Source organism: Labrus mixtus, chromosome 2 (genome assembly GCF_963584025.1).
Source record: "Labrus mixtus chromosome 2, fLabMix1.1, whole genome shotgun sequence".
Lineage (NCBI taxonomy): Eukaryota > Metazoa > Chordata > Actinopteri > Labriformes > Labridae > Labrus > Labrus mixtus.
Window position 1 is genome coordinate 35,054,422 of NC_083613.1, and position 18,515 is coordinate 35,072,936.

Sequence of the window (18,515 nt, forward strand, 5' to 3'; positions counted from 1 at the left end):
GCTGCAGCTTAGACAGTACTACACAGAGTCCACTTCAGCAAATCTGGATTATCTGAAATATATCGGGATATCATGATATGTGTGAATTTAATTCAGACAACAAGAGATCTTTGGCTACCTCCCCTAGGGGGTCCCGGGCCCCAGGTTGGGTACCAGTTCTTTAACCAATGCTACCAAGAGACAAGACGAGAAATAAAAAAAAGTGTAATTTTGTCAATCTTTGTGCATCACATCTCATATTTCTGTTCGACTCTGCATGTGCGTATGTTGGCTGACTTTTTCTAAACTAATGCATTCACCCAAAGGTCTGACACTTGGACAGTAATCACTTTGTTTAGTGTTTAAGTTGTGTTAGGAAAGAAGACATGTTGGGTTCTCTGTGACGTTCTTCCTGGTGTTTGTCTTATCAAATATGTTAATCATGTAAAGAGGAAGGAAGTGTAGTGATTAAAAACACTCTGATATCTGTCGTCTTTATTGTCGTCCTCCTCTCTGTGTCAGGTACGTCAAATCTACATTTTCATTCACTTCATTAAAAAAAGAGGAAATGTGTATATGCTCCATCACGTGCAGCAGGAGCAATCAGAGATATACACGTCCAATAATAAACAGGCTGAATATATTCAGTGTCTAATATTGTCAAAGCTAAATCAAGAGAAAACTTTTTTTGAGGAATAATAATTTAATTAAATATTATTATCAAATAAAAATTCTCAGATGGATTTTAGTTTTTAGTCTGTAATGTTGTAATGCAGGGGCGGTTCAGGGGGGAGCAGGGGGGGTCTGGGCACTACTACCTTTAAAACAATAAAGGCAAGCAAATATTTTTTTTTGCAATTTCTCAATTTCCTGATCTGATAAAATTATTAAATCTGTGATTTAAATCATTTGATTCAACAGAACATAATGCCTTCTCAATTGAATGTACTGTAACAGATGTGTATGCGACACAAAAACACTATTTGTTATTTGGGCTGGTAAAAAATATGTTTGGCTGGTGAATTTTTTCATCTACCCACCACCTTGGCCGGTGAGTCAAAAAGGTAATTTTGGACATTACGTTAATTTCAGAAATTACACTGTCTCTCTGACACTACCTTCTGGGCTTCACGGCTATCAGTCTTATGTGCTAGCATATTTGATAGTCCGGCCCCCACGGTGTCTATCAAGAAAAAAGCTGGCCCTTGTGCAAATGTAGTTGATGACCGCTGCAGTATGTCCTCCTTCTAACTTTAGATTCTAGTCCTGAATGCTCTGGATTTGTTTGGACCAGAGAAGGTAGGCGCTTTTAAGACCCCCCCACACGCCCGTTTTGGACGCCCCTCTGTTTGCCAGATATGAGAGCAGTTATCAGGTCAACAGGTGTTGCAGCGATGGAAGCGGGCAAGAGAAGTGGTTCAGATAGAAGTGATTGTACCCGACCTAAAAAGCCTCTGCATGTTTCTAATAAGCTCCACGAGCAGAAACGTGCTCAAACTAGGATCAATATTGGAGATGCTTTTGAAAAATGGAGAGAGGTTAGAACACAGAAAGGTTTACAGACCCATGCAGAGCTGGATAAACACTGAAGCTTCAGAGTCCACCACATGGTGACCTGAGTGAGCATGGACTCTAGAGAGGAGGGGGGGGGGGGAGACAGCTCTCTATGATGTTTAGAATTTAGACTGCAGTACCCATTTTAAACACTAGGTGTCAGAGTTACATACTGCTCCTTTAAACTCGTTTTTTACTAACATTTGAGTCATTCGTGGACAAAAATGTCCACTTCCAAAGACATCCATAAAAATGTTTATTTTTTTATTTTTTTTAAACTATTTCTTTCAATCCACTTCAGTCCTGATCAAAAATATAAAATATTTAATTATTTTCAGGATTTTAACCCTTTAGATGCCAGTTTGATGACACGATGTTACAAGTTTCTACAAAAACACAACAACACAAAAAATGTGTGATTTTCTAAATAATATATGTTGGGGGTTAGGCAACTTTTGGAATATCGTAAGCATTGTTGAAAATATTATTCTATATTATTTTTACAGCCATTTTTTGGAAGTGGACATTTTTGTCCACGAGTGGCTCAAGAGGGCGAAACATTTTAAATGAGGCACTGCACAAAAACTAATAATGCATTTTCATCAATGTTGTTGATAATCTTTGACATATCCAAGACTGTGTTTGAAATAAATCCCCCAGCCCCCCCCTCATATATAATATAGAAAATATAATTTGTTTTGTGTTTTTTGTTTTCTAAAAACCTGTGAAATCATTTCATAAAACTTGCATCTAAAGGGTTAAAATCCTGAAAATATTTGAATATTTGATAGTTAAAATATTATTCTAATGATCTTCACAGCCGTTTTAGGGAGCGGATATTTCTGTCAACGAGTGGCTCAAGAGGATAGTAAATTTGTACCCAGTGTATCATAGAACTATTCAAAAAAATTAAATTGGAATTTCAAAATGTATCTAGAAAACAAACTTCCTACGAAAAATCATTCCATATGCGCTAACACAGTCAAAGTGATTGTAAGAGGAAAGTGAAAAATTCATTGAGTGATACCAGAGGGTTAAATGTTACCTCCATTTTCATTTGTGCAGGTTATCAGAGAGTTTCCTGATTATCTGTCTCACTGTTTCATTTTTCTGCAAATATAAAAACTTTTATTCAGCAGGTATGATCGTCAGTTTCAGAACCAAAGCTGTTCAATATAACACATCCATCTTCATCTGATGTGAGGTCTCTCTGATTCTCCTCCAGATGCTCCAAAGCCTCCTTCTGTGTCAGTGAGTTCCCACGGTGAGATAGTGGAGGGCACTTCAGTCAATCTGACCTGTAGCAGTGATGCTAACCCAGCAGCTGATTACACCTGGTACAAGGCGGATGAACCTCTAAAGCCTAATCACACATATCCAGGAGCTACACTTGTCTTCAGCTCCATCGAGTCCTCTGACTTTGGGGAGTTTTACTGTGAAGCTGAGAACACGCTGGGGAGAACGACCTCCAAACGCATCTCTGTCAACCTAACATGTGAGTCAAACACTCATCATTAAATAGAGTGAGATGAAGCTACTTCTACCTACCAACCAAGCAGCAACATCACGTGTTGAAACATGAAGCCGATGCTGAAGTGTAACATCCTGCAGTTCCTGGAGTGTCCACTAGAGGCTGGCTGCAGAAGCACAGGAAGTCACATACACACCCATTCTAAAAAGCCTGTTTTTACAGCAGAGATTAACATGTTTACAGCCTGGTTCAAAAAACAAATAGGTGTGATTAGCTCATGTCTCGATGGACACACACTGTACGGGGGGTGAATGTTTTGATGACTCATCAGTTTTGATTTGATGAAGGATAAGAGTTATTCACAATAAGGCGTGTAGCTGACCTGATTGACAGGTGGGTGCGGTGTAACGGTTTGTCAGGAGGTTTAAAACCCGCCTCAGCTCCAGCTCTCAGCCTGTCGTTAGGTTTATCTTCTCTTCATTTCCTGCTTTCAGAAACCGGGATTAGAGTGGAGAACGGTTTTTGAAGTAACTGTAGAAATAAAGTGTTTTTATTGTGTTGTCAACTCCAGCCTCCAGAAATCCAAGATGGCCGCCTTTCTAACATTAAGGGAGGTCCATGTGAATGGAAGTGAAAACTGTTTGTGACAGTAGCCGGAGCACTCAGGGTCTCTGAAGCACTCTGAGCGTGTTTATCCAATCAGAGCGCTCGTTAGGCCGCGGCGTTTCCCATCAGACATCATTAAAGAGCTCCATCAGGCGGTAATGGGCTCGCCGCTGACGCTCAGCACGGCTCAGCACGGCTCAGCACGGATCACTTTACACAACAGATCCATGTTTTCATGTTTCTGCATCGACCAATCAGAGAGCAGGTAGTGTCCCGTCTCAGTGTCCCGTTCTCTGGCCTCAGTCTGAGGCGTTCAGGGTTCTGCTTGGTCTAAAAAAACTCTAAAAGAACTCTACTTCCCATGAGCCTCAGCAGCTGTCACCATGGAAACCAGAGCTTTAAATTGTCATATTAAATAAACAGCGGAGGAGTTATGAGTGTTTTTTTCTCTGACAGCAGCCGAGTGGAAACAGCAGCAGCTCCATTAAGATCATTCATTATTAACGAGCACTGACTGTGCTTTAAGTGGGCCACGCCCACTGAGTGACATCATCACCTGGCAACACGGGAACGAGTCCCCAAGTGGCCTCTGTGGTATTCTGAAACCGAGTCACACAGGACCAACCAGGAGGGTTTCAGCAGCAGCCGAGTCAGGGGCGCCGGGTGGCCTAGTGGTTATGTCGTGCCCCTGGCTGTACAGAGGGTTGGAATCTGACCTCGGCCCTTTGCTGCACATCACTCGCCGCTCTCTCCCATCACTTCCTGTTTCTCTTCAGGGTCCAATCAAATAAAAGCAAAAAGGACCCAAAAAAATATCTTTAAAAAAATGAGAGGAAGTCAGGTACAAGTTGAATCAAGTCACGGCGTGTCAGATGGCGAGGAGTCGATGGAAACATCAAATCAACTCGGCGCAAGTCAAGATGAGTGACAATTACTGGAGTCGAGTCAAAAACCAGTTTGTTGGACGGAGACGTAAGACATGAGGCTTCAGTATGGAGGAGGTGTGGCCTAACAGCAGTTTGTTCTGGTGCTCAAGGGCGCCATCTACTGGATCAAGAAGTCGCACATTCTTTCTTTAAAGTCTTTATTTGTGATTTTTCACCCTTAAATATATAAATCAAGTATATCCTCTGAAAATAACTCTGTGAGTCATGACTGTCTACAATGGGTGTAACACCCGAGTCCCACTGTCTGTGATGTTTTCAGAGTTTTCAGAGTCCTATCTTCACTTTGTTTACATCGCCAGGACGGCCGGCTGACTCCTCCCCTCGTGTATAAAAGTTGTTTAATTGAGGGACTAGAGAAAAGAAGAATAACATACTGTACTCACTGCTTAACTGTGTTTCTAGATCACGCTCATTTCAGGTAAATTTACATGCAGTGTGAAGATACGAGCATAATAAAGATCGCTAGCATTAGCATGCTAACACAACAATGCAGCGCGAGTTGTTTTGATTTCATGCTGGTGCTCAAGGGCGACATCTGCTGGATCAAAAAATCACATATAAAGAGTTTAACCCTGAGCAAATCACAAAAAGAGCTGAGACTTAACGAGCTGCTCTGATTGGATGATTTGAAGATGTTAAATGATCTGTCTGTCTCCCTGATGTCTTCTTGTTGTTCATAGTCGTGTAGGTTGTTTGTATGTTCGGCTGCTCGTTGTTTTAGCAAGGACACGAGGTTAATTTAAATAATAAAGAGAAACTCAAATCTAGATACTCCTGCTCCTCGGAGGATGAACCCTGTGGAGATTTTAACGACCCTTTGACCTCTTCTACAGCGCCCCCTTCAGGCCAGACTGAAAACATGTTTACCCACACTTCAGACAGTACTAATCGATAAATGATCCGAGTGTGTTATGAACTCTGCCGCCTGCAGGGAGCGCTACAGGGGCTTTTTTTTTTACTGTTATATGTTTCCTTAAAGCTGGAGCTGAGATTTCAGATTGTCCTTGAACTCATCACAAAGACAAACAGACAAATGGAGGTAAAATAAAAAGCAGATAAAGGAGAGTTTGATGTAGACTCGCTCTGATGCAGACAGGAGGGAGGGGGGAGGGGGCTGTGTGAGGAGGAGGAGGAGGAGGAGGGGTGATGAGGAGGAGGGGGCAGTGCGGATTCTTTCCCGTCATCCCCTGCAGCAGCAGCAGCAGCAGCAGCAGAGCTCCCTCCTCCTCCTCCTGTCTGTCTGTGTGTCTGTCTGTCGGAGGCAGTTTGCGGACTCTGTGGATCCTCCGAGCTCAACTTTGGAGACTCTGTGACCTTCTGAGCAGGTAAGAACCTTCTCATATTGTTCCCGGGGCTGTGCGGGGCCGTGCGGGGCCCTGCGGGGCTCTATTGTTGCGGGGGCAGTGATTTGGAGCGGCGGAGGGACACAGGGAAGCCTCGGATCCTCCGCAAACTTCGCTTCATGTCGGAGGGGATCGGCTCAGTGGGACTCTTCTGGTCCGGACCGGAGCACAAAGTACCGCCGATAGACCCGCTCCTCTCTCCCGGCCTGATCCGCTCTCTGTGGCGGGGCTGCGGCTCTCCTCAGCCCGCATGTCCGCCGCTCGTCCCCCCGCCCCGCCAGCAGCCAGCAGCCATTAGTCTGGGGAGGAGGATGGAGGATAATAACGGTGCGCCATGCATGGACGCAAAAACAGGCGTGGCCGCGGGAGGAGGAGGAGGAGGAGGAGGAGGAGGAGGAGGAGGTGTGTGTGTGTGTGTGTGTGTGTGTGTGTGTGTGTGTGTGTGTGTGTGTGTGTGTGTGTGTGTGTGTGTGTGTGTGTGTGTGTGTGTGTGTGTGTGTGTGTGTGTGTGTGTGTGTGTCTGTGTGTGTGTGTGTGTGTGTGTGTGTGTTCAGGACAATAAACTCCGCACAGAGAACATTTGCGGGGTTATTTTTAGCGGTGAAAGGAGCGGGATGCGTCCCGCAGCAGGCCGGTCCGCAGTTTAACGAGCAGCGGCAGAAAATGGTGAAAACACACCGTGAGAGAGAGAGAGAGAGGCCGGGGCGAGGAGGAGCACTCTGCAAGCCTCCAAACCCCCCCCCCCCCCAGAAACCCCGCACCCCCCTCCATGCTCTGTTGTGGTAGAAATGTTGCGTGGAGGTTACCGAGCCCGTTCACACACCGACATGCTCCTTACTAAACCGTTATGTAGTCTGCAGGCCCGGATCCAGGCCGGGGCAGGGTGTAATCCCCCCCCCAGTGTGTGTGTGTGTGTGTGTGTGTGTGTGTGTGTGTGTGTGTGTGATTATGTAAATAAACAGGATCTAACACTCTGATAGAACAATAAGAGGAATGTTTCAGAGAACAGCAATGTTTTCTAAATAATCCAAACAGTCTCATTTAGTTTCTCACAGAAGAGTCAACAGCGCTGACGGTCAGACGAACACGTCAGAGCGATGGGTAACCCGCCCGTTAGAAGGTTATTATTCAAGTTAACCTTCAACCTAACCCTAACCCTACCGTGTTTACAGATCACTCTGACGTATGGCGCTCTCAGGCGAGCATTGGAAGATGGTACTCCCGTCTGAGTGTGCAGGGTGTAACACCGGGTACAAACTGTACAGGTTTGGTCCGTCCCTGATGAAAGACGTTGAATCGTGGTCATATCGTGGTCGTGGCTCCAAACGTTGGTCCTCGGAAAGCCAGCTACAAATATCTGACATCGTCCGAAATGTTGGACGATCTCCTCACAATGTGAAAGCTTCTACGATCTACGTAAACTAAGTAACCAATAGAAATATAGCATGAAACAACGCACTAATCAGCGCGACCACGCAGGCTTCACCATTCAGACGTCTGCATGTGAAAGTATCCGGGATACTGGGCCCGTGGAGGCGGAGTCCCGAGGATCTGATCTGCGTTCATATACCTTCCAAAAAGTGTTCGTATTTTAAGTTGATTTACCTCAAAAAAAAAAGTTTAAGAGGAACCCCCCCCTCAGAGCGGGTGTGTGTGTGTGTGTGTGTGTGTAGCTCTCGCTGGGTGCTCACACGCCCCGCCTGCCACGCTCCTCAAACGCTCAGACACCAAAATGACGCCGTTATGCAGGCAACGAGTAAGAACAGAGCGGCAGAACTTCTTATGATTTTCTTTATTTTTCTGTTTCGGTGTGATGAGCTTCGTGGCGTCGCTCCGTTTGACGCGCTGCATCCTGTTGTTTGTGTTTTTACGTTTCGTTCATCGCTCTTTCGTTTAAACTGTTATGATCTGTTTTCTGCTCGCCTGTCGTTTTCACCTTCAAATCTTTAATCGCCTTCTCCACGTCTGTAGGCCTCTCTTCTTCAGCTGTTCACATCAAATAGGCAGGTAGCGCCCTCTGCTGGTGAAAAAAGGAGTATTGCAGGACATTTTTGTCAGATCGATTTAAATTGTCCATTTTGTATTCATCTTGTTTTGAAATCTTAGTCAGAAAATGTTCTCATGAAAGAGACGTGACCTTTGACCTTAGAACATCAAACTCAATAATGCTTCTAAAAGTCTCAGATGGTCGAGGAACCTTTTTGTTAACCTGCTACAACGTCAGTACTTTAAGGTTCTCTAAAACGACCCTGAGTGTGGACAGGATGTTTGTCTGTGTGGATCCGTTGGGAATATTCTGTGAATAATCAATATGATGGGGACGTTACAGGATGTAATAATGATGCAAACATGAACCTGCTCAGCATTAAAAACATCATGGATAAAGACTCGGACCATCTTTCAGTGTGATGAGTTCACCTGGACTCACCCTCATGAATTATGAAAGAAGACCTTGTCAGTATCACAGAGTCATTAGTGCTCTGTTCTTTGTCTTCAGTCGGGACAGGAAACACGAGTTCAGCCAGGACAGATTTCTGTTTCTTCTAAACCCCACCAACGATCCAGAGGACCCTACAAGACATGAGAGCTCAGGAGCTCCCAGGAAAATATGTGGATAATAACTCAGATTTACAGATAGTGATAGAGAGCACTCCCTAACTATAAGCTTTATCAAAAAGAAAGTGTTAAGTCTATTCTTAAAAGTAAAAAGTGTGTCTTCCTGCCGGATCCTGACTGGTAGATGATTCCAGAGGAGAGGGGCCTGATAACTGAAGGCTCTACCTCCCATAGTACATTTAGAGACTGTACCACGAGCAGACCTGATAACTGAAGGCTCTACCTCCCATAGTACATTTAGAGACTGTACCACGAGCAGGCCTGATAACTGAAGGCTCTACCTCCCATAGTACATTTAGAGACTACCACGAGCAGGCCTGATAACTGAAGGCTCTACCTCCCATAGTACATTTAGAGACTGTACCACGAGCAGACCTGATAACTGAAGGCTCTACCTCCCATAGTATATTTAGAGACTGTACCACGAGCAGGCCTGATAACTGAAGGCTCTACCTCCCATAGTACATTTAGAGACTGTAGGTACCACGAGCAGACCTGATAACTGAAGGCTCTACCTCCCATAGTACATTTAGAGACTGTACCACGAGCAGGCCTGATAACTGAAGGCTCTACCTCCCATAGTACATTTAGAGACTGTAGGTACCACGAGCAGGCCTGATAACTGAAGGCTCTAGCTCCCATAGTACATTTAGAGACTGTACCACGAGCAGGCCTGATAACTGAAGGCTCTACCTCCCATAGTACATTTAGAGACTGTACCACGAGCAGGCCTCATAACTGAAGGCTCTACCTCCCATAGTACATTTAGAGACTGTAGGTACCACGAGCAGACCTGATAACTGAAGGCTCTACCTCCCATAGTACATTTAGAGACTGTAGGTACCACGAGCAGACCTGATAACTGAAGGCTCTACCTCCCATAGTACATTTAGAGACCGTAGGTACCACGAGCAGGCCTGATAACTGAAGGCTCTACCTCCCATAGTACATTTAGAGACTGTACCACGAGCAGGCCTGATAACTGAAGGCTCTACCTCCCATAGTACATTTAGAGACTGTACCACGAGCAGACCTGATAACTGAAGGCTCTACCTCCCATAGTACATTTACAGACTGTACCACAAGCAGGCCTGATAACTGAAGGCTCTACCTCCCATAGTACATTTAGAGACCGTAGGTACCACGAGCAGACCTGATAACTGAAGGCTCTACCTCCCATAGTACATTTAGAGACTGTACCACGAGCAGGCCTGATAACTGAAGGCTCTACCTCCCATAGTACATTTAGAGACCGTAGGTACCACGAGCAGACCTGATAACTGAAGGTTCTACCTCCCATAGTACATTTAGAGACTGTACCACGAGCAGACCTGATAACTGAAGGCTCTACCTACCATAGTACATTTAGAGACCGTAGGTACCACGAGCAGGCCTGATAACTGAAGACTCTACCTCCCATAGTACATTTAGAGACTGTACCACGATCAGGCCTGATAACTGAAGACTCTACCTCCCATAGTACATTTAGAGACTGTACCACGATCAGGCCTGATAACTGAAGACTCTACCTCCCATAGTACATTTAGAGACTGTAGGTACCACGATCAGGCCTGATAACTGAAGGCTCTACCTCCCATAGTACATTTAGAGACCGTAGGTACCACGATCAGGCCTGATAACTGAAGACTCTACCTCCCATAGTACATTTAGAGACTGTAGGTACCACGATCAGGCCTGATAACTGAAGACTCTACCTCCCATAGTACATTTAGAGACTGTAGGTACCACGATCAGGCCTCATAACTGAAGGCTCTACCTCCCATAGTACATTTAGAGACTGTAGGTACCACGATCAGGCCTGATAACTGAAGACTCTACCTCCCATAGTACATTTAGAGACTGTAGGTACCACGATCAGGCCTGATAACTGAAGACTCTACCTCCCATAGTACATTTAGAGACTGTAGGTACCACGATCAGGCCTGATAACTGAAGGCTCTACCTCCCATAGTACATTTAGAGACTGTAGGTACCACGATCAGGCCTGATAACTGAAGGCTCTACCTCCCATAGTACATTTAGAGACTGTAGGTACCACGAGCAGGTCTGATAACTGAAGGCTCTACCTCCCATAGTACATTCAGAGACTGTAGGTACCACGAGAAGGCCTGATAACTGAAGGCTCTACCTCCCATAGTACATTTAGAGAGTTTTACAAGGACAGAAAAAAATAAAAGACAAAATACATGAAATGCTAACGAGGTAAAAAGGTAAGAGGCACTGAAGAAAGCCGCTTAGGAGAAACAACAGCGATCCCTGACTGATGCTCTTAGCAGCGTCCATTACAGACAGAATAGTGCTGAGTCAACACCGATATAATAAACAGGCCACTGAACAGTTTAATGATTCCAAAGAAATGTATCTGCACTTTGTGCTGGCTTCACATACAAACAGGAAGCAGCAACAACTGTCAGGTTTTTCAGATTAAATCTTTTAAACTGCAGTGTAAGAGTTGGACTGTTGATAGAAGCAGCTGTTATATCTTGTCTGAACGTTGTCATGGAGACGATTTGTTGAAACTTCTTACAGTTCAGTCTGAGTGCGAGTTGAGAATGTTTCTTGATCCGCGTCGTCAGTCCGATATTTGATACATAAACAACGTAAATATCAGACCTGAGTGTGTGTTCAGTTCAGTGTGATGGAGCTGATGTGATGAAGGGTGGGGTCAGCTAACCAGGAAATGACTCTGTGTGTGTGTGTGTGTGTGTGTGTGTGTTCATAAATCCAATAATGACGCCCTGCTCTGCTCGGTGGAGTGAGCTCATTCTTCTTCTGCTGTTTCTGGAGCATTAACAGTCGAGTCCTGCAGTGAACCTGAAACTGATCACATGTTTTTATACTCTGATGTATTAAGCTGACGTGTCTGTGTCCATCAAACACCTCGGTCTGCTTCATTGATGACGTCTGGGTTCCATTTGTCTCGTCTAAAGTAGTCAAAATATTTCATTCAATTTTTTTCAACACCACATGTTTTATAACGATAAAATAAAAAAGTACAGAAGCTTTAAAGGAGCAGTATGTAACTGTGACCCCTAGTGTTTAAAATGGGTACTGCAGTCTAAATTCTAAACATCATAGAGAGCTGTCTCCCCCCCCCTCCTCTCTAGAGTCCATGCTCACTCAGGTCACCATGTGGTGGACTCTGAAGCTTCAGTGTTTATCCAGCTCTGCATGGGTCTGTAAACCTTTCTGTGTTCTAACCTCTCTCCATTTTTCAAAAGCATCTCCAATATTGATCCTAGTTTGAGCACGTTTCTGCTCGTGGAGCTTATTAGAAACATGCAGAGGCTTTTTAGGTCGGGTACAATCACTTCTATCTGAAACACTTCTCTTGACCGCTTCCATCGCTGCAACACCTGTTGACCTGATAACTGCTCTCATATCTGGTAAACTGAGGGGTGTCCAAAACGGCTGTGTGTGGGGGGTCGCCTTAAAAGCGCCTACCTTCTCTGGTCCAAACAAATCCAGAGCATTCAGGAGCAGAATCTAAAGTTAGAAGGAGGACATACTGGCTGCTGCATTGTTGTCAGAGAAGCCAGCACTTCAACATGTTTCCTTAATGATCAGATAGTAAGATACCTTTATCATCTCACTCTCTACACAGCTTACTGATTGGACCTTTAAAGTCTCTAAAATAAGACAGGAAAAGAGATTCATATTATAAGTTATGTCTGTTGAAGGACATAGACAGCACGTCTTTTTATATTTGTTGGATAAAAAAAACTTGTGTGAGAGAATCGTGATGTCAATACATAGGGAGAAGAATTACACAGAGCGGTAAAAACAGACACAGCTCATTTACATATTTAAAGGTACAGACACAGAAACAGCCTGTTCTGAGCAGGGCTGAAATAGAGGGGTTTATAGACATGATCAAATACAGGATCAGAGTGGATTTAGAACAAGAAACTTCATACACATGTTGAAGAGGAGCTCTGAGACTTATTTACACTGAAGAAGAAGAAGAGGAGGAGAATAAAAGAGAATGTCATCGTTTTAAAACAGGTGGTGTTAACAAGTAGACCTTCCTCCCTGCTGCAAACATTACATGTCCTGTTAAATACGGGAGCTGTTAGCTTAGCATTAAACTGGGAACAGAGGTATGTGTGTGAGAGAGACCGTCCTGTTAGACAGCTGCTGAGGGAGACAGGTGTGTGTGTGTGTGTGTGTGTGTGTGTGTGTGTGTGTGTGTGTGTGTGTGTGTGTGTGTGTGTGTGTGTGTGTGTGTGTGTGTGTGTGTGTCCTCAGCTGTGTCTGTCAGGCTCTGAAGAATGTCTGAGGAGTATTTTAGAGGCACGACCATTTGTTCGACAACACCCCAGAAAACACACACACACACACACACACACACTCAGACACACACACTCAGACACACACACTCAGACACACACACACACACACACACACTCAGAGACACACACACACACTCAGAGACACACACACACACACACACACACACACACTCGGAGACACACACACACACACACACACTCGGAGACACACACACACACACACACACACACACACACACTCGGAGACACACACACACACACTCGGAGACACACACACACACACACACACAAACACACACACACACTCGGAGACACACACACACACACACACACACACACACACACACACTCGGAGACACACACACACACACACACACACACACACACACACACACACACACACACACACACACACACTCGGAGACACATTCCACTCGTCCACTCCCTTCGGTGTATTCGCCCCCCCCGCCGCACCGCGCTGGTATTCAGAGTGAACAGACACTTTAACCTTGGTCTAACTCTCCTGGCGCTCTGGAGAACGCTGACTTCCTGTCCGGCCTGTCAGCTCGCCTACCTGTCGTTACGTGGCAGGTCCTGTTAGCATGATAAGCTAGGCTAGCTAAGCAACAGATGCAACCTTGAGCTTGATTGACACATGAACAGACCAATCAGTGGAGTTTTCAAGAGCCGTATCTACACACAGCGCTGTTCTCCAGGGTCTGAGGGGGGGGGGGACAGGAAGTGTTAGCCGCCCCCTCCCTCTCCTCTGGGACTGTTAGAGTTCAGATCGCTCCACATTCTTCAAACATGACGACACACACACACACACACACACACACACACTCCCCCCTCTCCTTGCTGATGATGTCACATGGGTTAGCCAGAGACTCAGAGTCGACCTCTTCTTCTGGTCCAAACTAAACGTGGTCAGACGTTAAACGCTAAACGCCATAGTTCCCCGATATGAAACACACAGGTTGGAGGTTAGTCCTGCAAAGGGGGGCGGTGGGGGAGGTCAGACAGGTAGGGGGAGGAGTCAGGTGATGGAGGGCTTTGTAGGAGATAATAAAGAGGTTGAAGTTGATACGCTGGGCGATGGGGAGCCGATGGAGGGGTCAGGGGTCACGGGTGGGAGAGGGAGAGCGAGAGAGAGGGAGAGAGAGTCCCAGCTCCTCCTCTCTGACTTCCAGCTGATCAGAGATCTGTTTCCACGCTCCTGCAGAGGATTCTGGGAAGTCAGATCCATTAGAGGAGTCCCAGTGGACGTCCTCTGGATGTCTGAGTGCTCCGATGGCTCCTCGGGCGCTCGATGCCTCTGATCTGATGGCGCTCTTTACCTCCTCCATTAGCCAGCAGCCAATGGGAGCTCAGCACGGCTGCTCTCGCCATGACACCACAGTGTGTATAAAACATGGACGCAGTGACGTCTGCTGTTGATTTGGCGCCTTTGAGTAATGACACCCACTCAGACGGGGTGAAAACATCTGTTGTTTTTGTTGATGTTGTTATTGTTCCGCTGTTTATTTTGCTTTTGTCAATTTATGAGGATGTTGTTGTTGTTGTCTTTTCTCTTGTTGTTAGGGGAATCTTTGGAATCTCTGGATGTCTTGTTGCTCTGTTTGTCATTCTGCTGAGTTAACGAGCTAGCATTAGCATTAGCATGGAGGGATTGATTAGCCAAAAAAAAAAAGATTTTTGTAAGTTATGAATCGATTTAAAATCTCAGAAGATAAAAGTTTCCATTTTTACATGAATTGATTTTTTCCCACCTCTAGTTGTTTTTGTCAATAGAAGTATTTTGATCACTTTGAGTTGTTGTTGTTTATTTGATGAAGTAGTTGATGGAGTCGATGCTCTTCATGTTTTTGTTGACTGTTTTAGTCAGGAGATCAGAGAACAGAGAAGAACACACTCAGATATTTACTCACAGAAACACCTCAGCAGGTTCACCCTCATGTTTGTGTTGTTGTTGTTGTTGTTGATGATGTTTGTAAACATGGCCGCTCCCTGCTGTGAGCTCGTTAATGGAGTTTAAAGTATTTCCTGTTTGATCAATACTCCAGTTTGTTGATCTCTGTCTCGTTTCGTCCCTCAGGAAGTCGTCCATGTGGACGAGTCTCCGCTGACATCGAGGCGCGTGTCACAGGTGTGAGGTCATGATGACGACGGTGGCCGCCGAGTTCGACCACATGGAGCTGCAGCAGCAGTACAGCAGCAACGACACGGTCAACAACCGCTGGGACGATGAGTGGGACAACGAGAACAGCTCAGCCCGCCTCTTTGAACGCTCCCGCATCAAGGCGCTCGCAGGTAGGAGCCCGCCCCCTGACACGACCACGACACGACCACGACACAACAACAACACGACCACAACACAACAACAACACGACCACGACCACAACACAACAACAACACAACAACAAGACGACCACAACACAACAACAACACAACAACAACACGACCACAACACAACAACAAGACGACCACCACACAACAACAACACGACCACAACACAACAACAACACGACCACAACACAACAACAACACAATAACAACACAACAACACAACAACAACACAACAACAACACGACCACAACACAACAACAACACAACAACAACACGACCACAACACAATAACAACACAACAACAACACGACAACAACACAACAACAACACGACCACAACACAATAACAACACAACAACAACACAACAACAACACGACCACAACACAACAACAACACAACAACAACACGACCACAACACAGCAACAACACAACAACAACACGACCACAACACAACAACACCACGACCACAACACAACAACAACATCAACACGACCACAACACAATAACAACACAACAACAACACGACCACAACACAACAACAACACGACCACAACACAATAACAACACAACAACAACACAACAACAACACAACAACAACACAATAACAACACAACAACAACAACACAACAACAACACGACCACAACACAACAACAACACAACAACAACACGACCACAACACAATAACAACACAACAACAACACGACCACAACACAACAACAACACGACCACAACACAATAACAACACAATAACAACACAACAACACAACAACAACACAACAACAACACGACCACAACACAACAACAACACAACAACAACACGACCACAACACAATAACAACACAACAACAACACGACAACAACACAACAACAACACGACCACAACACAATAACAACACAACAACAACACGACCACAACACAACAACAACACGACCACAACACAATAACAACACAACAACAACACAATAACAACACAACAACAACACAACAACAACACGACCACAACACAACAACAACACAACAACAACACGACCACAACACAGCAACAACACAACAACAACACGACCACAACACAACAACACCACGACCACAACACAACAACAACATCAACACGACCACAACACAACAACAACACAACAACAACACGACCACAACACAGCAACAACACAACAACAACACGACCACAACACAACAACACCACGACCACAACACAACAACAACATCAACACGACCACAACACAACAACAACACAACAACAAGACGACCACAACAACAACACAACAAGATGACCACAACACAACAACAACACAACAACAACACGACCACAACACAACGACAACACGACCACAACACAACAACAACACGACCACAACACAACAACAACACGACCACAACACAACAACAACACAAGACGAACACAACAACAACACGACCACAACACAACAACAACACAACAACAACACGACCACAACACAACAACAACACGACCACAACACAACAACAACACGACCACAACACAACAACAACACGACCACAACACAACAACAACACGACCACAACACAACAACACGACCACAACACAACAACAACACGACCACAACAACAACACGACCACAACACAACAACAACACGACCACAACAACAACACGACCACAACACAACAACAACACAACAACACGACCACAACACAACAACAACACGACCACAACACAACAACAACACAACAACAACACGACCACAACACAACAACAACACAACAACACGACCACAACACAACAACAACACGACCACAACACAACAACAACACAACAACAACACGACCACAACACAACAATAACACGACCACAACACAACAACAACAACACGACCACAACACAACAACACGACCACAACACAACAACAACACAACAACAACAACACAACAACAACAACACAACAACAACACAACAACAACACGACCACAACAACACAACACGAACACAACAACACAACAACAACACGACCACAACACAACAACAACACAACAACAACACAACAACAACACGACCACACAACAACAACACCACAACAACAACACAACAACAACACGACCACAGCACGACCACGACATGACCACAACACGACCACAGCACGACCACGACACGACCACAGCACGACCACGACACAACAACAACACGACACGACCACAGCACGACCACGACACGACCACGACACGACCACGACACAACAACACGACCACAACACGACCACAGCACGACCACGACACAACAACACGACCACAGCACGACCACGACCACGACACAACAACAACACGACCACGACACGACCACAGCACGACCACGACACGACCACAACACGACCACGACACAACAACACGACCACGACACGACCACAGCACGACCACGACACAACAACAACACGACCACGACACGACCATGACATGACCACAGCACGACCACGACACAACAACAACACGACCACGACACGACCACGACACAACAACACAACCACGACCACGACCACGACCACAACACGACCACGACACAACAACAACACGACCACAACACAACAACACAACAACAACACGACCACAACACAACAACAACACAACAACAACACAACAACAACACGACCACACAACAACAACACAACAACAACACCACAACAACAACACAACAACACAACAACAACACGACCACAGCACGACCACGACATGACCACAACACGACCACAGCACGACCACGACACGACCACAACACGACCACGACACAACAACACGACCACGACACGACCACAGCACGACCACGACACAACAACAACACGACCACGACATGACCACAGCACGACCACGACACAACAACAACACGACCACGACACGACCACGACACAACAACACAACCACGACCACAGCACAACCACAACACGACCACGACCACGACACGACCACAACACGACCACGACACGACCACGACATGACCACGACATGACCAATTGAGTTACTTCAATGCTGCAGACTTCCCATGATGCATCACTCTCCCTACTTTAGTACAATATTAGTTTTTCTCTGAACACATTGTTGAGCTGTGATGATCGTTCTCACCACTAGAGGGCAGCAAAGTGTACAAAAACAAAACACACAACAGACAGAAGCCCTTTGTTCTCAGCTTCACACAACCTGACAAACATGACATCACTTCCTGTGGTGGGCTGATCCATCCAGCTGTCAATCAAACATAGATTGTTTTCCTTTACAGAGAAGGGAAAGAGGAGAGGGAGGTAGAGGAAGAAGGAAACAGCGGGATGAGGAGGAGGAAGGGGGAATAGAGAGGATGAAATGGCGA

At 45.5% G+C, this 18,515-nt stretch overlaps 1 protein-coding gene across 1 annotated transcript in view; it reads left to right on the forward strand.

Moving 5' to 3' along the window:
* The first annotated feature begins 5,733 nt into the window (after nucleotides 1-5,733).
* The window catches only part of LOC132993527 (spectrin beta chain, non-erythrocytic 1-like), a 52,538-nt gene continuing 39,756 nt past the window's right edge, over nucleotides 5,734-18,515 (forward strand). The window contains exons 1-2 of the mRNA XM_061063410.1: nucleotides 5,734-5,882; nucleotides 14,925-15,139. Of these exons, the coding sequence (XP_060919393.1) occupies nucleotides 14,986-15,139 (154 nt within the window). The 5' untranslated portion in view covers nucleotides 5,734-5,882; nucleotides 14,925-14,985. The remainder of the gene's footprint in view (nucleotides 5,883-14,924; nucleotides 15,140-18,515) is intronic.